A 27,898-nucleotide genomic window follows, 5' to 3' on the forward strand; every position below is an offset into this window, starting at 1 on the left:
AGAAATAATGTGTCAGACCCAGGAACTCTTAAAAGAATAAGAAACAAAGTATTAAAACAGGGATATGAGAAGTGGGAGACAAAAGTTATATTTTGAGAAAGACATATTTTGGATGAATGTAATATTTAAGAAGAAAGAATAAGGAAATGGAAATTACAGTTGGCTGAGGATGAGTTTTGCCCAGAGTTGTCTTGGACTTCGGGGCTACTACCTGGTCATTTATCCTGAGGGAATTTCTAAGTTCTCTTCTTGCTTTGTTTTTTAAAGATTATTTTGGGTTATTTGTTTGGTTTTTTCATTGCTGTAAGCTTCTTGGGGACTCTGGCTTCCTGGCCCTTGGATAAACTGCACTTGTTTTGCTGATCTGACAGAGAAAGGAGTTTGGCAGTCCCAAGTGAGATGTTGGTCTGTTGCTGCAATTTCTATCACACTACTCAGTGCCTGTTTCATTGTGAGCTGTGTGGGTAAGTCTTTCACTGAGGCGCCACTTCTCTTGAGTCCTTTCCTTATCGTGTTTTATAAAGTTTCCTGAAAACATATGCTCTCCTTTATCCCATAATATGTCAGCCCTTTCTTGGAATGCTATGCTCTTCTTAATTTCTTCTCCTTCTTCTCCTCCATTTCTTCTTTTTCCTCCACCTTATTTTTTATTTTTTCTGATATTTGACTCTGCTTCTAAGTTTACATGGTTTTTGTGGCATTTCCTCAATTGCAATCATGACCTCACATATGCATGTGTGTTAGTGGTAGGCATCCACAAGACACCATCTTCCCGTACTGGGTTCACTAGTGATAATGTAGTCTCTAGTCACAAAAATCCTCTATTGGGAGTGCAACTATAATTTTTTCTATCATTGTAATACTGTAGGTTAGGGTCTTTGATCTCCAGGTGGGAGTCTTTCCCAACACTAGTGCAAAAAAGTTTTCAAATGAAATAATGGAGATGTAGGAAATCAAGTGATTAGGCATTTAGCTGCTAACCAAAAGTTCAGCAGTTTGAATCCACCAACTGCTCCTTGGAAACCCTATGGGGCAGTTCTACTCCATCCTGTAGGGTCGCTGTAATGACTCAACTCGACTGCAACAGGTTTTTTTTTTTTTTGGTTTAAGAAATTAAAATATTTCTTCTGTCTCCCATTTGCCCCCAAATAAGTATCTCAAGTTTATTTTATGAGAAGTCTCAAAGAACTTTTTACTCTCCAACCTACAATTTGATTCTCTATTCACGGATAAGATGATTAAAAATAATTATTTAATAATCTGGAGGGAGTGAAAGTGACTTCTTTTGTCAAATAGGCCCTGTGAACAGTTCTCTTGAGATGTAAATAAATCTCAGTCTTTAGTAAAACAGAAATAATTGTCACCAAAGTTAAAATCTGCTGTACTTTTAATGGTCCTGTACAAGTGAGAAGGAATTTATGGATAGTTATTTCATTAATCAAGGGAAGCAGATATTCAGGGCTCCAAGGCATAGACTAAGAGAAAAGTAGAAAAGCTTGATAGTATTGAGCTTCAGGAGTAGAAAGACATGAAGGAAATGAATGACGAATCAGGTTGGGACCAGAGAGAGAACAGGTCTTGCTCAGTGTAGACACCCATGAACACAAAAGATAATTTTCATTACGAGATATTTAAAATATCTCTAAATGTTTAAAGTCTCCCTTTGGATGTTATTTACCCCATATGTGTATCTGTAGTTATCAGTAGTCAGAACTCTTCAGGAAATGCAAACTGACCTGTGAGCTTGCTTCAGGACTATTAAAGTGAAGAAAGAGCAGACAGCCAGTAAGTCAACAAACGTGTATTTTTAACAGTCATTGCCCTTGGTATTTGTGATTAATTGATGCAGGAATAGAGTCTTTTCCCTAGAATATTGTTATTGATAGCTGCTATCAAGAAGACAGAGGGGTAGTGGCTGCACATGAGGTGCTTTTGGCTGGAAATCAAACCAGGCTCTCCCACAGGGAAGGCAAGAATTCCATCACTGAACGATGAATGACCTCCTTAGAATATAGAACTTAAATTATAGTGGGAAAAGAGTAAAAAATAAATGAGTAGACATATAAACAAACAAGTAAGATAAATAAAAACAAAAACAAAAAAAAACAAGCAAGCAATAATTCAGCATAGTCTTTACTGGACTTGCATAGAGAGAGGAAGAGTGATAGAGATTGGAGGTAAATAAGCTTGGGACAGAAATATAGACTATGAGGTTCTATGGTTAAAAAAAAATGGATAGTAATTCTCCTTTTTGCTTCACAGTGACTTATAATTTTACATATGGCAAAAGTGATAAAAGGCTCTCTGAACTACACACGTATCATTCAAGTCTAACCTGCTCCAGTGAAGGGACAAGGATGACAGGCTAAAGTTTTGCAATGCTTTAGCAGGGAGAGAGGTAAGGTTGAATTTGAGATTGTTTTTTTTTTTTTTTTTTCAATAAAACCTCTTCTTGAATAACTTTAAAATAGCTCCAAACTAGGCTGTAGGTTTGCTCTCAAAGCTATGTATAACCCAGTGCCGAAATATGTCAGTGGATTTATACAGGGTTAGTTGTCGATTTGTTTAATCCTAAAACAGCGGCAAACCAGTGCTTCAAATGAGAAAGGAGAAAGAATTACTTATTTAGGACTCTTGTGTGCTTGCTTGATACTGTATAAAAAATAGTAACAGGTAATATTTATTGAGGAATTATTCTATGTTAGCACCTTATAAGGTGTCGCTGGATGGCGCACATGGTTAAACGCTTGACTACTAGCCAGTGGATGGGCATTTCGAATCTACCCAGAGGTGCTTTGGAAGACAGACCTGGTGATCTGCTTTTGAAAGGTCATAACCTTGAAAACCCTATGGAGCAGTTCTATTCTGCATGCGCAGGTTCGCCACGAGTCAGAATCAACTCTACTGCAACTAAACAACAGTAACAACAACAATAAGCATGTTTTAAAGTGCTTTATGCATATTATGTGATTAAATCTTCCTGTGAAGTTGGTACTATTATTATTTCCATATCTGAAACGAAATATCTACCATTCAAGGAGGTATCTAACTTTTTCAAGGGAATTCATAACAAATGGTGATGCCAGACTCCTAAAGAGGCATATTTCTTATTCTCACAATCACCACGTGAAGAGGTTTCATTTCTGATTTAAAAACCTAAGGCTCTGTGGAGTGCCCACAATTATTGACCAGAATTAGGGTTCCAGATTCACCTGTGTTTTTCACTTAAAACTCTGAGAAATTTATGTATAAGGGGCATGAAATAACAGGAAAAAGAAACCCTCAATAGTGAATTTTTTTGTGAAAAAAAGAAAGAAATTAAGAGGAATTCTTCAGGTAAACCGAAGTAAAAATTGATGACTATTTTTTTTTTTTGGCTTAGTTTTTTTTTTTTTTCTTTAAATACTTTTTATTGTGCTTTAAGTGGAAGTTTACAAATCAAGTCAGCTACACACTCCCAATTACTCTCCCCCTAATGAGATAGCCCGCTTTCTCCCTCCACTCTCTCTTTTCGTGTCCATTTTGCCAGCTTCTAATCCCCTCCACCCTCTCACCTCCCCTCCAGGGAGGAGACACCAACATAGTCTCAAGTGTCCACCTGATCCAAGAAGCTCACTCCTCACCAGCATCCCTGTCCAACCCATTGTCCGGTCCAACCACTGTCTGAAGAGTTGGGAATGGTTCCTGTCCTGGGGCAACAGAGGTCTGGGGGCCATGACCACTGGGGTCCTTCTGGTCCCAGTCAGACCATTAAGTCTGCTCTTTTGAAGAGAATTTGGGGTCTGCATCCCACTGCTCTCCTGCTCCTTCCGGGGTTCTCTGTTGTGTTCCCTGTCAGGGCAGTCATCGGTTGTAGCCGGGCAACATCTAGTTCTTCTGGTCTCAGGATGATGTAGTCTCTGGTTCATGTGGCCCTTTCTGTCTCTTGGGCTTGTAATCGCCTTGTGTCCTTGGTGTTCTTCATTCTCCTTTGATCGAGGTGGGTTGAGGCCCATTGATGCATCTTAGATGGCTGCTTGCTAGCGTTTAAGACCCCAGATGCCACTCTTCAAACTGGGATGCAGAATGTTTTCCTAATAGATTTTATTATGCCAATTGACTTAGATGTCCCCTGAAACCATGGTCCCCAGACCCCTGCCCCTGCAATGCTGGCCTTCGAAGCATTCAGTTTATTCAGGAAACTTCTTTGCCTTTGGTTTAGTCCAACTGTGCTGACCTCCCCTGTATTGTGTGCTGTCTTTTCCTTCACTAAAGTAGTCCTTACCTACTATCTAATCAGTGAATGCCCCCTTCCCACCGCCCTCCCTCCCGCATCTCGTAACCACAAAAGAATGTTTTCTTCTTAGTTTAAACTATTTCTCAAGTTCTTATAATAGTGGTCTTATACAATATTTGTCCTTTTGCAACTGACTAATTTCACTCAGTATAATGCCTTCCAGGTTCCTCCATGTTATGAAATGTTTCACAGATTCCTCACTGTTCTTTATCAATGCGTAGTATTCCATTATGTGAATATACCATAAATTATTTATCTACTCATGGGCACCTTGATTGCTTCCATGTTTTTGCTATTGTAAACAATGCTGCAATAAACATGGGTGTGCATATATCTGTTTTTGTAAAGGCTCTTATTTCTCTAGGATATATTCAAGGGAGTGGGACTGCTGGATCGAATGGTAGTTCTATTTCTAGCTTTTTAAGGAAAGGCCAAATCTATTTCCAAAGTGGTTGTACCATTTGACATTCCCACCAGCAGTGTATTAGTGTTCCAATCTCTCCACAGCCTCTCCAACATTTGTTATTTTGTGTTTTTTGGATTAATGCTAGCCTTGTTGGAGATGAAATTTCATTGTAGTTTTGATCTGCATTTTTCTAATGGCTAATGATCGTGAACATTTCCTCATATATCTGTTAGCTACCTGAATGTCTTCTTTAGTGAAGTGTTTATTCATATCTTTTGCCCATTTTTTAATTGGGTTATTTGTCTTTTCACAGTTGAGTTTTTGCCGTATCATGTAGATTTTAGAGATCAGGTGCTGATCAGAAATTGATGACTTAATTTTAAAGAATGTTAATTGAAGAGTAATTCTATGTCCCCAAATTATATAATTCAGGGAACAGTAAATACACAAGCTAAGAAATGCACATCTAGAAAGCAACCATAAGTCCTTTGACTTTTATGTATACAGAGAACATTTTACTCTTATTTTGCTCATCTTGTGCTTCTCTTTCATGCAACACAGACAAAGTCTGGGGATGTTGCCCAAGTACTTGGATGACATTTGATTCCAGCTGCTACTTCATTTCTACTGAAACAAATTCCTGGACTAAGAGAGAGCAGAACTGCGTTGGGATGGGAGGTCATTTGGTGGTGATCAACACGGAAGTGGAGCAGGTACTGTTTTTTTTTTTGTGTGTGCCTTAAGTGAAAGTTTACAAATAAAGTCAGCCTCTCACACAAAACTTATATAGACCTTGCTACATACCCCCAACTGCTCTCCACCTAATGAGACAGCTCTCTCCCTCCCTCCACTCTCTCTTTTCGTGTCCATTTCGTCAGCTTCTAACCGCCTCTACCCTCTTATCTACCCTCCAGGGAGGAGATGCCAACATAGTCTCAAGTGTCCACCTGATCCAAGAAGCTCACTCCTCACCAGCAACCCTCTCCAACCCATTATCTAGTCCAATCCCTGTCTGAAGAGTTGGCTTTGGGAATGGTTCCTGTTCTGGGCCAACAGAAGGTCTGGGGGCCATGACTACTGGGGTCCTTCTAGTCTCAGTCAGACCATTAAGTCTGCTCTTTTGAAGAGAATTTGGGGTCTGCACCCCACTGCTCTCCTGCTCCCTCAGGGATTCTCTGTTGTGTTCCCTGTCAGGGCAGTCATCGGTTGTAGCCAGGCACCAGCTAGCTCTTCTGGTCTCAGGCTGATGTAGTCTCTGGTTCATGTGGCCCTTTCTGTCTCTTGGGCTCTTATTTACCTTGCATCCTTGGTGTTCTTCATTCTCCTTTGATCGAGGTGGGTTGAGGCCCATTGATGCATCTTAGATGGCTGCTTGCTAGCGTTTAAGACCCCAGATGCCACTCTTCAAAGCAGATGCAGAATGTTTCCTTAATAGATTTTATTTTGCCCATTGACTTAGATGTCCCCTGAAACCATTGTCTCCAAACCTCCACCCTTGCTACGCTGGCCTTCGAAGCATTCAGTTTCATGAAACTTCTTTGCTTTTGATTTAGTCCAGGTGTGCTGACCTCTCCTGTATCGTGTGTTTTCTTTCCCGCCACCTAAAGTAGTTCTTATCCACTATCTAATTAGTGAATAACCTTCTCCCACCCTCCCACCCCCTGCCTCGTAACCATCAAAGAATATTTTCTTCTCTGTTTAAACTATTTCTTAAGTTCTTATAATAGTGGTCTTACACAATATTTGTCCTTTTGCAACTGACTCGTTTCGTTCAGCCTAATATCTTCCAGATTCCTCCATGTTATGAAATTTTTCACAGATTCCTCACTGTTCTTTATCAATGCATAGTATTCCATTGTGTGAATATAAAAAATATATACTGTAATTTATTTATGCATTCATCCATTGATGGTCACCTTGGTTGCTTCCGTCTTTTTGCTATTGTAAATGCTGCAGCAATAAACATGGGTGTGTGTATATATCGGTTCATGTAAAGGCTCTTATTTCTCTAGGATGTAGTCCAAGGAGTGGGATTGCTGGATCGTATTGTAGTTCCATTTCTAGTTTTTTAAGGAAGTGCCAAATCGATTTCCAAAGTGGTTGTACCATTTTACATCCCCCAGCAGTGTATAAGTGTTCTCATCTCGCCACAGCCTCTCCAACATTTATTGTTTTGTGTTTGTTAGATTAATGCCAGACTCGTTGGAGTGAGATGAAATCTCATTGTAGTTTTGATGTGCCTTTCTCTAATGGCTAATGATCGGGAGCATTTCCTCATGTATCTGTGAGCTGTCTGAATGTCTTCTTTAGTGAAGTGCCTGTTCATATCTTTTGTCCATTTTTAATTGGGTTATTTGTCTTTTTGCAGTTGACTTTTTACAGTATCATGTAGATTTTAGAGATCAGGCACTGATCAGAAATGTCGTAGCTAAAAACTTTTCCCCAGTCTGTAGGTAATCTTTTTACTCTTTTGGTGAAGTCTTAGCATAGGTGTTTGATTTTCAGGAGCTCCCAGTTATCTAGTTTTTCTTCTGCACTGTTGGTAATGTTTTGTGTACTGTTAATGCCATGTATTAGGGCTCCTAACGTTGCCTGTTTTTTCTTCCATGATCTTTATCATTTCAGATTTTATATTTAGGTCTTTGATCCATCTTGACCTCATTTTTGTACATGGAGTGAGGTATGGGTCTTGTTTCCTTTTTTTTTTAAATGGATATCCAGTTATGCCAACACCATTTGTTATAAAGAATGTCTTTTCCCGACTTAACTGTTTTGGGGCATTTGTCAAATATCAACTATTTGTATGTGGGTGGATTTATGTCTGGATTCTCAATTCTGTTCCTTTAGTCTGTGTATCTTTTGTTGTACAAGTACCAGGCTGTTTAGACTACTGTGGCGGTATAACAAGTTCTGAAATCAAGTAGAATAAGGCTTTCCACTTTGTTCTTCTTTTTCAGTAATGCTTTACTTATCCGGGACCTCTTTCCCTTCTATATGAAGTTGGTGATTTGTTCCTCCACCTCATTAAAGAATGCCGTTGGAATTTGGATCAGAATTCTATTAAATGTATAGATCGCTTTTGGTAGAATAGAGATTTTTATAATGTTAAGTCTTCCTATCCATGAGCAGGGTATGTTTTTCCACTTACGTAGGTCTCTTTTGGTTTCTTGCAGAAGTGTATTCTAGTTTTCTTTGTGTAAGTCTTTTACATCTCTGGTAAGATTTATTCCTAAGTATTTTATCTTCTTGGGGGGGTACTGTAAATGGTATCGATTTGGTGATTTCCTCTTCCATGTTCCTTTTGTTGGCGTAGAGGAATCCAACTGATTTTTGTATGTTTATCTTGTATCCTGATACTCTGCTGAACTCTTCTATTAGTTTTAGTAGTTTTCTGGAGGATTCCTTAGGGTTTTCTGTGTATAAGATCATGTAGTCTTCAAATAGAGATAATTTCACTTCTTCCTTGTTAATCTGGATGCCCTTTATTTCTTTATCTAGCCTAGTTACTGCTGCTAGGGCCTCCAGCATTATGTTGAATAAGAGTGGTGATAAAGGGCATCCTTGTCTGGTTCTCAATCTCCAGGGAAATGCTTTCAGACTCTCTCCATTTATGATGATGTTGGCTGTTGGCTTTGTATAAATGCCCTTTATTACGTTGAGGAATTTTTCCTCTATTCCTATTTTGCTGAGAGTTTTTATCATGAATGTGTGTTGAACTTTGTCAAATGCCCTTTCTGCATGAATCGATAAAATCAAGTGATTCTTGTCTTTTGTTTTATTTATGTGATGGATTACATTAATTGTTTTTCTAATGTTGAACCATCTCTGCATACCTGGTATGAATCCCACTTGGTCATGGTGAATTATTTTTTTGATATGTTGTTGAATTCTATTGGCTAGAATTTTGTTGAGGATTTTTGCATCTAAGTTCATGAGAGATATAAGTCTGTAATTTATGCTTTTTGTGATGTCTTTACCTACTTTTGATATCAGGGATGTGGTGGCTTCATAGAATTAGTTTGGCAGTATTCCACCCTTTTCTATGCTCTGAAATACCTTTAGTAGTAGTGGTGTTAATTCTTCTCTGAAAGTTTGGTAGAACTCTGCAGTGAAGCTGTCTGGGCCAGGGCTTTTTTTTGTTGGGACTTTTTTGATTACCTTTTCAATCTCTTCTTTTGTTATGGATCTATTTATTTGTTCTACCTCTGTGTTAGTTTAGGTAGGTAGTGTGTTTCTAGGAATTCATCCATTTCTTCTAGGTTTTCAAATTTGTTAGAGTACAATATTTCATAGTAATCTGATTCCTTTAATTTAAGTTGGGTCTGTTGTAATGTCACCTATCTCATTTCTTATTCCGGTTATTTGCTTTTGTCAGTTTGGCCAGTGGTTTATCAATTTTGTTGACTTTTTCAAAGAACCATCTTTTGGTCTTGTTAATTCTTCCAATTGTTTTTCTGTTTTCTACTTCATTTAGTTCTGCTCTAATTTTTATTAGTGGTTTTCTTCTGGCGCCTGTGGGTTTCTTTTGTTGCTCTCTTTCTATTTGTTCAAGTTGTAGGGATAATTCTTTGATTTTGGCCCTTTCTTTTTGTATGTGTGCATTCATTGATGTAAATTGACCTCTGAGCACTGCTCTTGCTGTGTTCCAAAAGATTTGATAGGAAGTGTTTTCCTTCTCATTGGATTCTCTGAATTTCTTTATTCCATCCTTAATGTCTTCTATAATCCAGTCTTTTGGGGGCAGGGTATTGTTCAGTTTCCAAGTGTTTAATTCCTTTTCCCTGCTTTTTCTGTTACTGATTTCCACTTTCATGGCTTTATGCTCTGAGAAGATGCTTTGTAATATTTCAGTGCTTTGGATTCTGCTAAGGCTTGCTTTATGACCTAATATGTGGTCTATTCTAGAGAATGTTCCATGTGCACTAGAAAAGAAAATATACTTGGTTGCTGTTGGGTGTTCTGTATATGCCTACGAGGTCAAGTTGGTTGATTGTGGCATTTAGATCTTCCGTGTCTTTATTGAACGTCTTTCTGGATGTCCTGTCCTGCACCAAAAACGGTGTGATGAGTCTCCTACTATTATTGTGGAGCTATGTCACTTTTCAACGCTGTTAGAGTTTGTTTTATGTATCTTGCAGCCCTGTCATTGGGTGCATAAATATTTAATATGGTTATATATTCTTGGTATATTGTCCCTTTAATCATTATATAGTGTCCTTCCTTATCCTTTCTGATGGATTTAACTTTAAAGTCTATTTTGTCAGAAATTAATATTGCCACTCCTGCTCTTTTTTGATTGCTGTTTGCTTATTTTTTTTCATCCTTTGAGTTTTAGTTTGTGTCTCTAAGGTGTGTCTCTTGTAGGCAGCATAGAGGGTTCGTGTTTTTTAATCCATTCTGCCACTCTCTGTGTCTTTATTGGTGCATTTAGTCCATTTACATTTGGCGTAATTATGGATAGGTATGAATTTAGTGCTATCATTTTAATGTCTTTTTTTGTGTGTTGTTGAGAGTTTCCTTTTCCCACTTAATTTTTTGTGCTGAGTAGATTCTCTTTACCTATTGTCCTTTTCTCATATTCATTGTTGATTTTGTTTCTGCTGAGTCTCTTTTTTTTCCTCATATTTTATTTTGATGAGTAGGCTAGTTTGTCTCCTTTGTGGTTACCTAATCATTTACCCCTATTTTTCTAATTTTAACCTAACTTTTATTTCTTTGTATTGCCGCATCTTCCTCTCCATATGCAAGGTCTATGACTACATTTCTTAGTCCCTCTTTATTGTTTTAAAGTTGTCTTCTTTTATATAATAACATCGCTGTTAAACTGTTTTGAGCTTTTTTTTTTTAATCTTGGTTTTTTTTTTTTTTTTTTTATTTCCCTGTTTGGGTTGACTTCTGATTGCTCTGCCCAGTGCTCTAGTCCTGGGTTGATACCTGATATTATTGATTTTCTAACCAAAGAACTCCCTTTAGTATTTTTTGTAGTTTTGTTTTGTTTTTTATGAATACCCTAACCTTCTATTTATCTGGAAATGTCCTAATTTCACTTTCATATTTAAGAGACAGTTTTGCTGGACATATGATTCTTGGCTGGCAATTTTTTTCCTTCAATTTTTAAAATAAGTCATCCCATTGCCTTCTTGTCTGCATGGTTTATGCCAAGTAGTCCGAGCTTATTGTAATTGGCTCTCCTTTGTAGGTGACTCTTCGTTTATCTTTAGCTGCTCTTAAAATTCTCCCTTTATGTTTAGTTTTGGCAAGTTTGATTATAATATGTCTTGGTGACTTTCTTTTAACATCTAGATTATGTGGAGTTTGATGAGCATCTTGGATATATATCTTCTCATCTTTCACGATTCAGGGAAGTTTTCTGCCAACAAATCTTCAACAATTCTCTCTGTATTGTCTCTTATCCTCCCTGTTCTGGTACTCCAATCACTCATAGGTTATTTCTGTTCATAGAGTCCCACATGATTCTTTAGGTTTCTTCATTTTTTTTTAATTCTTTTATCTGATTTTTCTTCAAATATATTAGTGCCAAGTGATTTATCTTCAAGTTCAGAAATTCTGGCATCTACTTGTTCAATTCTACTCCTCTGACTTTCTATTGCCTTGTCAACTTCTGTAATTTTATTGTTAATCTTCTGAATTTCTGATTGCTGTCTGTCTATGGATGTTTCCAGCATATTAAATTTTTCATTATATTCCTGAATAACCTTTCTAATTTCTTCAATTGCTTTATCTGTGTGTTCCTTGGATTGTTCTGCTTATTGCCTCATTCCTTTCCTGATGTCTTGAAGGGTTCTGTATATTAGTCTTTTGTATTCTGCCTCTGGGAATTCCAGGAATGCAATTTCATCTAGAAGATCCCTGGATTCTTTGTTTTGAGAGCCTCTTGAGGTGATCATGGTCTGCTTCTTTATGTGACTTGATATTGACTGTTGTCTCCAAGCCATCTATAAATTATTGTATTATTATATGCTTGCTTACCGTGTCATAGCTTCTTGCTTTGTTTTGTCTTGATATGCCCAGATGGGTTGCTTGAGTGAGGTAGCTTGATTATTTTTGCCTTTGGAGCTCTGACATCCTTCCCCCAGATGGGTAGAACTGTTATCAGGTTTATCAGTCTGGGAGTCCATTCACTTTTCTTGTATGAATTCAGCTCTAGTTTCCAGGTAGCTGATCATCAAGTGTGTGGTACAGGCTTTGTCCTATAGTCTTAGAGGGGCAGGGGTGATTAGTGTACATACAGGTATCTGATTGTAGCAGGGGGTCATGCTCTGAACAAGGCAGGGGGCTGAGAAATGACCCCCAAGTGTCTCTGAGGAAAGCATGTCCCTGTTCCCTAGAGCATGCAGGTGGGTGGGTCCTGCAGACTGACCATGGGTACCAAATGTTTTTGATTGTAAGGACTGGGAGGTACTAGTTATCCTTGGACCTCTGTTGCAGGCGGCTTGGTGACCTGAGTGGAGCTATCAGTCCTTAGGCCCCTGATGTGGGTACATGAGGACCCTGTTTAATAGACAAAGCAATGTCAAACATCAAACACCCAACTCTCCACCGCACAGCTGAAATGGTTGGAGTCTGCCAATAAGGGCCTATTTCCTGAAATAGGCCACGCAAGTCCATACAGAAGGGAAAGATACTCAAAGTCCATGGATCGTTTATGTCTGGACAGGAGCCACTTCTGTCCTGAGCTCCCCTGGTTAGTGAAGCTGGCAAATTTTCTTTTCCCCCAACTGCAAGTTTTTTCCTTTTCCAAGGTTGGGAGGATGCCTCTAGATGCTCTACAGTGCCTATCTCAGGCCCAGGAAATTCAGCTGCTGAAGCCAGCTTGGGGTTGGGTGGGGGCACAGTAAAATATACACAAGTACTTAGCTTTTGATGAGAGTACCATTCTTCTCTGGTTCTGGAGGTGTCAGTCGACCGTGTGGCTGGCTGCTTCTCCCTGAGGAACCTGTGGCCTAATGCTAGTAGCAGTCCACTGCCTCTGTTCTGGGAATGGTGCCTGAGGGCTTTCCAGGATTCATGTCTGGTAACTCCTCTCCGCTTCTGAACCGTCTCTTCCTCCTCCTGCCCCTCTGTTCATTTTATAAGCTTGCCTTTGATGCTTAGAGCTCCTAGCTTGTCAAAATTACACTTGTTTCACTTGTTTGTTCAGGTCTTTTTTGTGAAGAGGGCTCACTGGAAGTGTCTGTCTATTCTGCCATCTTGGCTCTGCCCTCTGGGGCAGGTACTTTTAAGGAAAAAAATTAATGTCAGGGAAACTTGCTGATATATTAAATAACTCCCTTGGCTGAGGAGTACCCCTCTTCCCTGGAGTATTAGTGTAAATCAGAGAATCTCAGGGCTACACACAGGAAATGCTCCTTAAGTGTGAAGGTTCAATGACTTCAAAATTTTACCTCAATAAAATTATCTTAGGAAAACAACATGGAAATATCAAATAGCTAATTTAGAGACCAAATGGAACAAGAGATTACTTTTCAACTGCTAGTAGGGCCAAAGATGAAGAAATAGAAGGTTTCTGTTAGCTGCTGCAGTCTGAAATTGAACATGCAATCAAGATGCATTGATAATTACTGGCGATTGAAATGCAAAAGTTGGGAACAAAGAAGAAGGATCAGTAGTTGAAAAATATGTCCTTGGTGATAGAAACAATGCCAGAGATAGAATGATAGAATTTTGCAAGACTAACGACTTCTTCATTGCAAATACCCTCTTTCACCAACATAAACGGCAACTATCCACATGGACCTGGCCGAATGGAACACACAGAAATCAAATTGACTACATCTGCGGAAAGAGACAAAGGCAAAGCTCGATATCATCAGTCAGAATAGGGCCAGGGGCCTATTGTGGAACAGACCATCAATTGCTCGTATGCAAGTTCAAGCTGAAACTGAAGAAAATCACAGCAAGTTGACAAGAGCCAAAATATGACCTTGAGTACATCCCACCTGAATTTAGAGGCCATCTGAAGAATAGATTTGACACATTGAGCACTAGTGACTGAAGATCAGATGAGTTGTGGAACAACATCGAGGACATCATCCATGAAGAAAGCAAGAGGTTATTGAAAAGACAGGAAAGAAAGAAAAGACCAAGAAGGATGTCAGAGGAGTCTCTGAACCTTGTTCTCGAAAGTCGAGCAGCTAAAGCAAAAGGAAGAATTGATGAAGTAAAAGAACTGAACAGAAGATTTCAAAGGGCCTCTCGAGAAGACAAATAAAGTATTATAATGACATTTGCAAAGAGCAGGAGATGGAAAACCAGAAGGGAAGAACACACTCAGCATTTCTCAAGCTGAAAGAACTGAAGAAAAACTCAAGCCTTGAGTTGCAATAGTGAAGGATTCTGTGGGGAAAACATTAAATGAGGCAGGGAGCATCAAAAGAAGATGGAAGGAATACATAGAGTCATTATACCAAGAAGAATTAGTCGATGTTCAACCATTTCAAGAGGTGGCATATGATCAGGAACCTATGGTACTGAAGGAAGAAGTCCAAGCTGCTCTGAAGACATTGACGAAAAACAGGGCTCCAGGAATTGATGGAATATCAATTGAGATGTTTCAACAAGCAAATGCAGTGCTGGAGGTGCTCACTCATCTATGCCAAGAAATATGGAAGACAGCTTCCTGGCCAACTGACTGGAAGAGATCCATATTTAGGCCTATTTCCTAGAAAGGTGATCAACTGAATGTGGAAATTATAGAACAATATCATTAATATCACACACAAGCAAAATTTTGCTGAAGATCATTCAAAAACGGCTGCAGCAGTATATTGACAGGGAACTGCCAGAAATTCAGGCCGGTATCAGAAGAGTGCATGGAAGCAGGGATATCATTGATGTCAGATGGATCTTGGCTGAAAGCAGAGAATACCAGAAGGTTGTTTACCTGTGTTTTATCGACTATGCAAAGGCATTCGACTGTGTGGATCATAACAAATTATGGATGACATTGAGAAAAACGGGAATTCCAGAACACTTAATTGTTGTGCTCATGAGGAACCTTTACATAGATCAAGAGGCAGTTGTTTGGACAGAACAAGGGGATACTGATTAGTTTAAAGTCAGGAAAGGTGTGTGTCGGGATTGTATTCTTTCACCATACCTATTCAATCTGTATGCTGAACAAATAATATGAGAAGCTGGACTATATGAAGAAGAACAGGGCATCAGGATTGGAGGAAGACTCATTAACAACCTGTGTTATGCAGATGACACAACGTTGCTTGCTGAAAGTGAAGAGGACTTGAAACACTTACTAATGAAGATTAAAGACCACAGCCTTCACTATGGATTGCACCTCAACATAAAGAAAACAAAAATCCTCACAACTGGACCAATGAGCAACATCATGATAAACGGAGAAAAGATTGGAGGTGTCAAGAATTTCATTTTACTTGGATCCACAATCACCAGCCATGGAAGCAGCAGTCAAGAAATCAAAAGACTCATTGCTTTGGGTAAATCTGCTGCAAAGAACCTCTTTAAACTGTTGAAGAGCAAAGATGTCACCTTGAAGACTAAGGTGCACCTGACCCAAGCCATGGTATTTTCAATCGCGTCATATGCATGTGAAAGCTGGACAGTGATTAAGGAAGACCAAAGAAGAATTGACGCCTTTGAATTGTGGTGTTGGCAAAAAATATTGAATATACTATAGACTGCCAAAAGAACGGACAAATCTGTCTTAGAAGAAGTACAACCAGAATGCTCCTTAGAAGTAAGGATGGCAAGACTGTGTCTAATGTACTTTGGACACGTTTTCAGGTGGGATCAGTCCCCGGAGAAGGACATCATGTTTGGCAGAGTACAGGGTAAGTGGAAAAGAGGAAGACCCTCAATGAGGTGGATTGACCCAGTGGCCGCAACAATGAGCTCAAGCATAACAACGATTGTGGGGATGGCTTAGGACTGGGCAGTGTTTTGTTCTGTTGTGCATAGGGTCGCTATGAGTCGGAACCTACTCAACAGCACCTAACAACAACAACAACAGTTAAAATCTAGTGAATGCTCCTTTATGTTTAACTCTCGTAAGTAATTTACCACTTGTAAATTTTTACAGAAGGAAGAGATTTAAAAGTTTGCATTTTGAGAACTCCAGTGCAATTTTGGCCAAGTGGTTATGAGCTCAGGCTGCTAATCAACATGTAGGCATTTCTAATCCACCAGCCACTGGCTGGAAACCCTATGAGCCAGTTCTACTCTCTTTTATACGGTCCCTATGAGTTGGAATCAACTTGACAGCAGTGGGTTTGGGGTTTTAAGCATTCTGAGTACAAAAAGAAAAGGGAGAAGGAGCAAGGCAAGTTAATGTTTTTAAGTTAGATGTTCTGGTTATAATGGAGTATAAAAGACTGCACTTGTTAGTGCTGTGATTAAAAGCCTGGCTGCTAACCAAAATGTCAGCAGTTTAAATTCACCAGCTGCTCATTGGAAACACTATGGGGCAGTTCTACTCTGTCCTTTAGGGTCACTATGAGTTGCAATTGACTCAACGGTAGACAACAACAGCAACTGTGCAATTTGAGAATTAATCAGAAATAAAGATGAAATACATCTGAACTTATGAAGGCAAAATGATTGAAGGCACACTTTACATTTTAAAAGAATTCTGTGTCTTGGTAAAGACCAAATGGAAGTTTGGTCTGAGGTGGGAATTGATGGGTTAGGATGCCCTTCTCTGCAATCTCTTTGGTGTTTTGGGTCTGTATTCCTGGGCAGTGTACCAGCAAGTGCGTGTTCCTGGCATCTTGCATTTTCTTTTCTCTTTAGAGGTACAAAGCAGCCTATGCTGTTCAATCTGGAAATTCCAAAGTCTATGACTCCTCTTTTTTTTTTTTTTTAATGTAGAATTTCATTGTTCAGCAGCTGAATGAGTCACTTCCTTATTTTCTTGGACTCTCAGATCCACAGGGGAAGAACAATTGGCAATGGATTGACCAGACACCTTACAAGGAAAATCTCGGGTGAGTTCAGTCCTGAATTAACAAACCATAGGGCGTTGTTTAAATAGAAAATTTAGGGAAATTTTGTTAATTGGGGCTATTAATGTTAATATTAATAATTATAATGATAAGAGGATCTAACATCTATGAAAAGCTCTTACTAATTAGATGCGTTATCATATTTGCTCCTCACAAAACCTTCTCTTCTTTAGAATCTATTTTATGGATGAAAAATGGACTGTCTTGACCAAGGTCAATGAACTAGAAAGATTAGAAACGGGGTTCAACCTCACATCATTCTGACTCCAAAGATGGTGCTTTTAACCATTACATTTTGCTGCCTTTAAACACAAGGAGACATTTCAACTAAATTGTTCCCTATTCATAGGATTTAATATATCGAGGCCAGAGCTATTTTCAATTCTAGTAGGATAATCATATAATGATACTGTTTATTTGTGGATTTAAAAAAGCCAGAGTTTAATTATACATTCTCTCATTTAATTCTTCCTTGTGAGCTGTGTGGGGACGTTGTTATGATTCCTGGGGGCAATGCTGGTTCAGAGGTAGAATTCTCGCCTTTAAATTTGGGAGGCCCAGGTTTATTCCTGGCCATTGCACCTTATGCCCAGCCACCACCCATCTGTCAATGAGGCTTAGGCTGTTGCTATGATGTTGAACAAGTTTCAGTGGAGCTTCCAGACTGAGATAGATTAGTAATCTACTTCCAAAAATCAGCCAATGAAAACCCTTTGGATTACAACAGTCTGATCCACAACTGATCATGGGGATAACCCAGGACTGAGCAGTATTTCATTTAGTTGTACATGGATTGCCATGAATCTGGGCTGACTCAATGACAGCTAACAACAACATTATGATTCTCATTTTGTAAACGAGGAAGATAATACCTGAGGAGATCAACTACTTGCTCAAGATCAAAATGAGTGAGAAGCAAAACCAGGTATTTAATTGTAAAAATAATGTCCCACTCCACCTCCAACCCCTACCACACACTATATTCCTTGGAAGCAGGGTAACTTCTTATGTCTAGACTTAGTCACCATGACACTAATTTAAGGCAACTCCATAAGAATAGAGACAAATGAAAGGAGGCAGCCTCTTTATTATGTGCCAGCAAGAAAGAAATTGTTTAATAATGCAGCTCAGGAAAAGGGCTCTATGTGGAGAGGGAAAAGAAGATCAAACTATAAGGAAAAGGTCCAAGATTACACTATCATATAAATATTTAGCAAGTAAAATGTTAGAGGAGCAAGTGTAAAAGAGTCTGTCTATACCTGAGGTTTTTGAGGAGTGCAGCGTTAGAATGGGGAGCAAACACTGGGATTTTTTTTCCCTCAATCCCCATTTTCATTCAATCCCAAACCTACACAGTTTCTATTTGGTCATTATGCATTCAATGAAGAATATTTTTACCTTTTGTTTCCGTTAGATTCTGGCACAAAAAGGAGCCCAACTTTTCTGGAGAGCAATGTGTTGTAACAGTTTTCTGGACACCTGGGAAATGGGGCTGGAATGATGTTTCTGTGATTTAAAAATGAATTCAATATGTGAGATGAAGAAGATTTACCTGTGAGTGGAACTTTATTCATGGACGTGCTTAAAATTGATATCTATCATAAAATGATCATTTTCTCTTGGAATCTATGTATGATCCTTGTATCATAGATGTTGATGGAAGCATTCAGATGATTCTGTCCCTGTAACCACCCTTCATCTAGTTTCCTCTTTTCCACTAATGATAGGATGAGCTCCTCTTCCCTCTGTTCTTTTCTTTCCCTTGTTCTTCATTATTTTCTTTTCTTTCTCTATACTTCCTTCCACAAACATTCCTTGTACTAGAGACTGTACTATTACATCAGTTAGAAAACTTATAAGGAAGTCTCTTTTGAAAACTGACCTTCCTCCTTCAAAATACCATAGAGAAGTTGGTCAGTTAAGATGATGACAATGGTTGCAGTCATCCGAAGGCTTGACAAGAGCTGACGGATTTACTTTCTAGATGATTCACTCACATGTTCACAAGTTGGTGCTGGCTATTGGTAGGAGGTCTCAGTCCCTCACCACATAAAACTCTCTGTAGGCCTACTTGAGTGCTCTCACAACATGGTGGCTGGCTTCCACCAGAGCAAGTGATCCAAGAGAGCAAGGTAAAAGCAGCAATATCCTTTTTGATCTAGTGTCAGAAGTTACACACCATAACTTGACCACTTTCCATGGATCACATGGACCAAACCTGACATAATAAAGATTACATGAGAGATGTAGATGTAGATGAATACCAGAAGGTGAGAATCATGGAGAACCATCTTGGAAGCTGACTACAACAGCAAGGTTTCTCTAAAAAGACACAAAAATATGTACCAAGAAGGAAAATAATGAAAAATTCTTCTACACTAAAATCAGGGACCTCTGTTCATTAAGACAGTATAAAAAATGAAAAAAAATTGGTAGAAGATATATTAAACACCTATAACAAATAATAGTAGCATCAAGACTATTTAAACAACTCTCATAACCAATTAGAAAAAGATAAAAATGGGTAAATAATTGAATAAGCACTTCACAGAAAAGGAAATACGTATATCTAACAAACTTATTTTTATAGAGATGCTCACCTTCACCCATAATTTGAGAACTACAAATCAAAACTACAGCAATATACCATTTTATATCCAAGACGAAAAATTAATAAGACAATACCAAGAGTTGGAAGAGACGTAGATGAATAGGCTCTCTTATATGTCTCTCATTTGAGTTTAAATTGGCACAACCTCTTTGGAAAATAATTTGAATTATGTTGTAAAGTTAAATATTCATATACTATGATCCATATGTATTAGTCTTGTTCTCATCAGGTAACATATGGCACACTCAAATTAAGATAATTCAAGGACAATTTAATAGACTATTTACAAAGGTGACGTCAGAAGATAAGAAAACCACAAAGAATAGTGTAGTACCCTGGGGCTAGTAACAGTGAGATTTTGTCACCCCTGATGAAGTTAGCAGAATACAGAGAGAGAGAGTGGTGTGGAGAGGTCCACAATGAGAGGAGCTGTGACATCTGGTGAAGGGACATAGCCAGTGGTAACCCTGAATAAGAGAGTCATAAAAATGTAATACCTGACCTCACCCTTCTTTCTTCTCCCCGACATGTGCCCCATCTCCCTTCAGGTCTCCTTGTTGCTGAAACCCAACCAAAAGTCAGAGGCAAAGAAGCTGTCTGGGTCATAGAGCTGGGTGGAGAAGTGTGGAGATTGAATATGAAGGCACAATTGGAAGTTATCTAGCACAACATTCATATACATTGCACATGTATTTCAGGAAATGTGAACAATACTATTAACTGTTTGTAGTAGAAAAAACTTAGCTGAAATGTCTGATAAGAATATTTAAGTACTCTGAGGTATGTTTCCTCAGTTCGTTATTATATGACATTCAAAATGAATAAACTATAATGAACGATAACTACACTCAACAGCATGGATGAAGATTGGTAACGTAAATGTTGGTGGAAAAAACAAGTCCTAGAAGATTACATACACTGCGATGCTCTATTTTAAAAACTATAAAATTCTAGACTTAATACAAGTACTTTGTTACTAAAAATGAGACATTCTGCACAAATATCAACTGGGAAGCTATTTCCCATTGTTTTAAATGGGAAATTTATAAGGCACACCCACTAACCCGAAATTTCCAACTACATTCCTAAAATGTAAAAAATAAACAAAATTTCTGTTGAGTAAATTTTTTATGTTAAAGTCTAAAAGGTTTACACATTTCTTCAAGATTAGTGAATAATTAATATGGTTTTGGGCAGTTTTTGTGCTTGTGTGTATGTGCAGTAACATGGATTCTGAAACTCTATTGACACTGTCTGATCTTTTAAAAAATCTGTATGTGATCCTTACCATCTGTCAACTATATTTGGATATAGCACACAACATTTTTGGAATATAATTTTAAAACAAATATTGAATTGGGTTTTTGGAACATAAATATACTTTTTTTTTCTATATAAACATCTTCCAACAAATGCTGTAATAAGAGATTTAAGTTCTATGATGGAAGGCATATACCAAGTCACTATACCAGAAAGAACTAGTCAATGTTCAACCATTTCAATAGGTAGAATATCATCAAGTATCAATGGTATTGAAGGAAGAAATCCAAGCTGCACTCCGGGAATTGTTGAAATACCAACTGAGATGTTCCGACAAAGGGAAGCAGCATTGGAGGTGCTCACCCATCTGTGCCCAGAAATTTATGCACCAACCACTAATTTACACACCAACGCACCAGTTTACGCACCAACTGCTAAAGCCAAGCATGAGGAAATTGAAGATTTTTACCAACTTCTGCAGTCTGAAATTGATGTCTTTGATGATGACCTGATGACTCTAACGATGTGGGTGCAGTAAAGCTTTTGGGACCTTCATTTGCTGAGGTGGCATGACTCAAAATGAGAAGAAAGAGGTGCAAGCACCCATTAATTGCTGGAACTTGGAACATACACCATATGAATCTAGGAAAATTGGAAGTAGTCAAAAATGAAATGGGACTCATTGATATCCTAGGCATTAGAGAGCTGAAATGGACTGGTATTGGCCAAGGTGAATCAGACAATTATATGATCTACTATGCTGGGAATGACAAATTGAAGTGGAATGGTGTCCATTCATAGTCAAAAAGAACATTTCAAAATCTGTCCTGAAATACAATGCTGTTAATAATAGGATAATATCTATACACTTACAAGCAAGACCAGTTAATATGATTATTATTCAAATTTATTCACCAATCATTAATCCCAAAGATGAGGAAATTGAAGATTTTTATCAACTTCTGCAGTCTGAAATTGATCAAACATGCAATCAAGATACATTGATAATTACTGGTGATTGGAATGTGAAACTTGGAAACAAAGAAGGATAGGTAGTAAGAAAATATGGCTTTGGTGGTAGATTGTATGACAGAATTTTGCAAGACTAACGAAGACTACTGAAGACTAATGGTTTCTTTATTGCAAATACCTTTTTTAAAACAACCTCACCAGATGGGAAACACAGAAAGCAAATTGACTGCATTTGTGGAAAGAGAACATGGAAAAGCTCAATATCATCGTCAGAACAAGGCCAGAGGCCGACTGCAGAACAGACCATCAATTATCATATGCAAGTTTGAGTTGAAGCCGAAGAAAATTAAAAACAAGTCCATGAGAGTCAAAATACAACCTTGAGTATCTCACCTGAATTTGGGGACTATTTGAAGAATAAATTTGACACATTGAATACTAATGACAGAAGGCCAGGGGAGTTGTGTGATGACATTAAGGACATTGTGAAGAAAGCAAAGGTCGTTAAAAAGACAGGAAAGAAAAGAAAGACCAAAATGGACTTGGGTCTGAAAGTTGCTCTTGGATGCCAGGTAGCTAAAGCAAAAGGAAGAAGAGAAGTAAAAAACTGAACAGAAGATTTCAAAGGGCAGCTCGAGAAGGCAAGGAAAAATATAATGAAATGTGCAAAGACCTGATGATAGAGAACCAAAAAGGAAGAACATGCTCAGTATTTCTCCAGCTGAAAGAACTGAAGAAAAAATCCAAGCCTCGGGTTGCAATTTTGAAGGATTCCATGGGCAAAATATTGTACCACACAGGAAGCATCAAAAGAAGATGGAAGGAATACATAGAGTCACCATACCAAAAAGAATTAGCAACATTCAACCATTTCAGGAGGTAGCATGTGATCAAGAACTATTGTCATTGAAGGAAGAAATCCAAGCAAAACGGAAGGCACTGGTGAAAAACAAGGTTCCAGGAATTCATGGAATACTAATTGAGATGTTCAACAAACAGATGTAGCGCTGGAAGTCGTCACTCATCTATGCCAGGAAATTTGGGAGAGAGCTACCCGACCAATCAATGGAAGAGATCCATATTTGTGCCCATTCCAAAGAAAAGTGATCCAACAGAATGCGGAAATTATCAAACAATATCATTAATATCACACAGATCATACAAAAGCAGTTGCAACAGTACGTTGACAGGGAACTGCTAGAAATTAAAGCTGGATCCAGAAGACATGAAACAAAGGATATCATTGCTGATGGATGGATATCATCATTGACAGATTGTGGCTGAAAGCAGAGAATACCAGAAAGATGTATATCTGTGTTTTATTGACTATGCAAAGGCATTCAACTGTGTAGATCATAACAAATTATGGATAATATTGAGAAGAACGGGAATTCCAGAACAATTAATTGTGCTCCTGAGGAACCTGTACATAGTCCTAGAGGCAGTCTTTTGAACAGAGCAAGGGGATACTGCATGGTTTAACATCAAGAAAGGTGTGCATCAGGGTTGTACCCTCCCACCATACTTATTCAGTCTGTATGCTGAGCAAATAAAAATAGGAACTGGACTATATGAAGAAGAATGTGGTGTCAGGATTTATGGAAGACATTAACATCTGTGATATGCAAATGACACAACTTTGCTTGCTGACAGTGAAGAGGACTTGAAGCACTTACTGACGAAGATCAAAGACTACAGCCTTCAGTATGGATTACACCTCAACACAAAGAAAACAAAAATCCTCACAACTGGACCAATAAGCAACATCATGATAAATGGAGAAAAGACTGACATTGTTGAGGATTTCATTTTACTTGAATTCCCAATCAACACCCATGGAAGCAGCAGTCAGGAAATCAAAGGACATATTGCACTGGGCAAATCTGCTGCAAAAGACCTCTTTAAAGTGTTAAAAAGCAAAGATGCCACTTTGAGGACTAAGGTGTACCTGACCCAAGTCATGATATTTTCAATTGTCTCATATGCATGCAAAAGCTTATCAACGAATAAGGGAGGCCGAAGAAGAATTGATGCCTTTAAATTATGGTGTTGGTGAAGAATTACTGAATATACCATGGGTTGTCAGAAGAACGAACAAGTCTGTCTTGGAAGAAATACAGCCAAAGTGCTCCTTGGAAGCAAGGATGGCAAGACTTTGTCTCATGTACTTTGGACATGTTACCAGGAGGGACCAGTCCCTGGAGAAAGACATCATGCTTTTTTGTATGGAGTGCATTGTGTTCCTCCAAAATATCAAAATATGTGTCAACTTGGTTGGGCCATGATTTCCAGTATTGTGTGGTTGTCCTCCATTTCGTGATTGATGTAATTTTTCTACATGTTGTAAACCCTAATCTCTGTCTGTGATTAACGAGGCAAGATTAGAGAGTTAGGAATTGGATGTAACACCCTTACTCAGGTCACATCCCTGATTCAATGCAAAAAGAGTTTTCCTGGGGTGTGGCCTGCATCATCTTTTATCTTGATAAAAGGCAAGAGAAGTGAGCAGAGAGTAGGTTAACCTATACCACCAAGAAAGCAGTGCCGGAAGCAGAGCACCTCCTTTGGGCCTGAGGTTCCTGCGAGGAGAAGCTTCTAGACCAAAGGAAGATTGATAACAAGGAACCTCCTCCAGAACCAACTTCTAGCCTCCCGGACTGTGAGAGAATAAATTTCTCTTTGCTAAAGGCATTCACTTGTGGAATTTTTGATACTAAGCACTAGATACTAAGACACTTGGTAAAGTAGGGGATCAGTGAAAAAGAGGGAAACCCTCAATGAGAAGAATTGACACAGTGGCTGCAACAATGGGCTCAAACATCACAATTGTGAGGATGGTGCAGGACCAGTGTTTCATTCGGTTGCAGGTAGGGTCGCTATGAGTTGGAACTGACTCCATGGTACCTAACAACAATGACAACAACAACAACAAAAGCAACAACACCTGATATCCTGCTGTCTCCAGTTCTGATTTGGTACCAAAACTGATTTTGCTCTTATTTTACACTAATTTGTCACTCTGCCCATGATTGTATGTTGTTGATGTTTATTTTATTTTCACTTTTGCCTCCGTTTCGTTTGGGGTTTTGCACCTCTTCTCTCAGCACTGTCTGTTAAAAGGATACCACTCCACTGTAATATCTAATCAGATAAAAAGAAAAAAAAATCCAACTCATAGCAACCCTACAGGACCCAGTAGAACTGCCCCATAGTGTTTCCAAGGAGTGGCTGGTGATTTTGAACTGCAGATCTTTTCTTTAGCTGCCAAGCTCTTAAACACTTTGCTGTCTGGGGTTGGAGAGGGATATTGAACAGTGGTAGTGGAGGGATGGGAGTGGAGCATAGAGCTGCCAAAAGTCCAATCTAGAGGACAAATCAGGAGCATAAAGTATAGGTAAGCAAAGAGCAAAACAGGACTGTGAGCTGGTTAACTACCTACACAATTTGAAAGGAAGTCTTTGCTCTTTTGTCTGGACCTTAAATTTTTCTCAACTCTTTATTTTGTTGTGTCCTGCATGACCAAGGGGAAATGTAAACTGATAGTTATGTTTCAGAACATCACCCCCACCCCAATGAGCTGTTGGATCTCCTTTAACCCCAGAGGAATTTTTATTATTTCTAGCTTGTTCATAAGTTTTTGTTTTAACAGTAACTAAATATCCTCCATTTGAAAAGCTGTATTCAGAAAAAAAAAAAAAAAGTCCCATATCTCTTTAAGGTTTTGTATATTTGAGACTACTCACCTGAGAATGTGCCGCAATCAATGATTTGGGATAAAACAAAGGGCCCATAAGTTAGAGATTCTCGCCAAGCTACTGACACTGAAGACACGGAACCTGCTTCAGACAGCCAATTCTTTTTTTGATAATTACACTCTTATTTTGCCAAGGACGTCATGACATCTTTTTCCAACATGAGCTTCACCTTGGCCTTGACTCATGAAGACTAGTAACAACCTTCTCAGATAGTTTCAAGAACTCTGTTTCTGCAAGCATACCACACACAGTAAAATATTAATGGATCCTATTGTTACTTTATTATCTCTTCCCTTAAACTCTAAGCCATAGCCATGAAATTGGAATTCTCTCATCTTTCTAGGATGAGATGACTTAGGTTTTTCTCTAAGGAATTGTTTACTTCATGTCATAGATTCCAATGAAAACGTACCATGAAGAATGGTACATAGGAATAGCAATACATGGGAATGCTTCTTCATATTTTGAAGGTATCTCAACTAATTTCCTTCATGTCATATAAATGCTTGTTTTTCTGCATAATCTAACTTAGTAATCAAATAGAGAAACTTTATGTGAGATACCAAATAGATTATTTGAACATGTCCCTAACATTCCTTTCATTTTTTAATTTTCTTTCTTTCTTTTTTTTTTTTAAATAAAGGAAAAGATCTCTAAATCTTTGGAAACTTTAGCCCTTAACAATATTTTCTGTTTTAAGGTGATTTTTACTTTCGAAGTATCCCAGCCTTTCAGAGTAGGATGATTAAGTTCTAACTTCTGTGAATAAATCCAGATTTCCTGGATAAGAACTTTAGGGAGACAGGCTTAAGAGGTTCCTGGTCTGTTTCACTACGGGGAGCCAGAGGGTACGCACACAGTGTTTCTGTAAAGTAAGCACTTCTTTTCTTCTCAGTTCCATGTAGGAGAGAGAAGTGAAACTTAGAATGGAAGATTAGAAATTCATTTGGTTTCAAAAGTGATCTTCTATAACCTAAGAGTATTGGCAAAGTGAAAAATTGTAGCTAAAAAGTTTTAGTACTGAATTAGGAATTGGAACAAGAGAGTAGATTAGGAAAAGATGAACTTAGGAAAATGACTCAGAGTCAAAAAAATTGAGTGGATAAGAAAAACTTACAATTAAAAACCAAACCAAACCCACTGCCGTCGAGTCGATTCCGACTCATAGCGACCCTATAGGACAGAGTAGAACTGCACCATAGAGTTTTCAAGGAGTGCCTGGCAGATTCGAACTGCCGACCTTTTGGTCAGCAGCCATAGCACTTAACCACTATGCCACCAGGGTTTCCACTTACAATTAAGGAGATGAAAAATTGAAGACAACAGTGAAGTTTGGGGAAAATTAGGGCTGCAAAGGGAGTATGTTGTTTGTTAGGTGTTGTTGAATCAACTTCAACTCATAGTGACCCCATGTGACAGAGCAGAACTACCCCATAGGGTTTTCTAGACTGTAAACTTTACAGGGGCAAATTGCCAGGTCTTTCTCCCATGGAGCCACTGGGTGGGTTTGAACTGCCAACCTTTTACCTTTGCACCACCAGGGCTCCTTAAAGGGAGAATACTGTTGAAAAAGAAAGAGAATAGGAAGATGCAAGATGCAGACTTCTCAGTCTAAGTATTTCCTAAGTTTGTATGTGGCTATTTGTTCATAAGATGTTTCTAGAATACTTCTAACTTAATGTTTTGTTTTTATTTTTCCCATTATCATTAATCTTAGTTTCTTAGTTACCCCTTTCCATGCTCAAAATTCCTAGGAAACTGTTTTTCCCAAGCCTGTTGGCTGAGTGATTGTCATCCTCTGCTTTTGTCTTGCAGATATGACAGAGGAGGGAGCTGGTTGTTCTAGGCCTCACAATATTGCTGCGGTTTCCATCCCACTGCTCAGAGGCTACTTCACTGTAGTTCAGCTGTGTAAATACCGGCTTGAAATGGAATTATCTCTTCATTATTTCCCGTACCAGATTTTTTTTGTTTCTGTTTTTTTTTTTATTCTTTTGTTTAATTCTCCCATTAATTATGTCTATTGACTATCTCACAGTGACACATCTCATTGTGTGATTTGCAGTTAGGAAACCAGTGGTGCCATGGTTTGTGGGAGTAACTTTATAGTGTGATTTCAGATTTGCATTTACTAGGAGGTTTGTGTTTCAAGTCTCAGTTTTTGTTTTGTGTCTCTGAAATACACAGATAGTATGTGCTTAGACCCCATATCTGTACTTTGTTGTTGGGTTTCTGGTTTCTCATGGGTGATTTTTTTTTTTTAACCTTTATGAAAGTTTCTACTCTTTTTTTTTTTTAATTATTGTGCTTCAGGTGCGAGTTTAGAGCAAATTAGTTTCTCATTAAAAAATTCATATACAAATTGTTTTGTGACATTGGTTGTTAACCTTGCTAACCTCACGATGTGTCAACACTCTATTTCCATTCATCCAGCTTTCCTGTTCCTTCTTGTTTTCTCATATTTGCTTTTGGGCTAGAGTGCCCATTTAGCCTTGTATACATGGTTGAACTGCCTGTGTAACTGTTCGTTTTATAGGCCTGCCTAATCTTTGGCTGAAGGGTAAACTTCAGGAGTGACTTCAGTACTGAGTTAAAAGGGTGTCCAGGGGCCATACTCTC

General features: G+C 38.4%; 1 protein-coding gene across 1 annotated transcript in view; it reads left to right on the plus strand.

Annotated features, from left to right (window-relative positions):
* The window catches only part of LOC100655360 (C-type lectin domain containing 6A), a 30,083-nt gene extending 4,499 nt beyond the window's left edge, over positions 1-25,584 (plus strand). Inside the window, 5 exon segments of the mRNA XM_064284662.1 lie at positions 309-464; positions 5,244-5,395; positions 16,548-16,663; positions 18,096-18,181; positions 18,184-25,584. Coding sequence (XP_064140732.1) covers positions 309-464; positions 5,244-5,395; positions 16,548-16,663; positions 18,096-18,181; positions 18,184-18,239 — 566 coding nt within the window. The 3' untranslated portion in view covers positions 18,240-25,584.
* The last annotated feature ends 2,314 nt before the right edge of the window (positions 25,585-27,898 follow it).

Source organism: Loxodonta africana, chromosome 4 (genome assembly GCF_030014295.1).
Source record: "Loxodonta africana isolate mLoxAfr1 chromosome 4, mLoxAfr1.hap2, whole genome shotgun sequence".
Taxonomy (NCBI): Eukaryota; Metazoa; Chordata; class Mammalia; order Proboscidea; family Elephantidae; genus Loxodonta; species Loxodonta africana.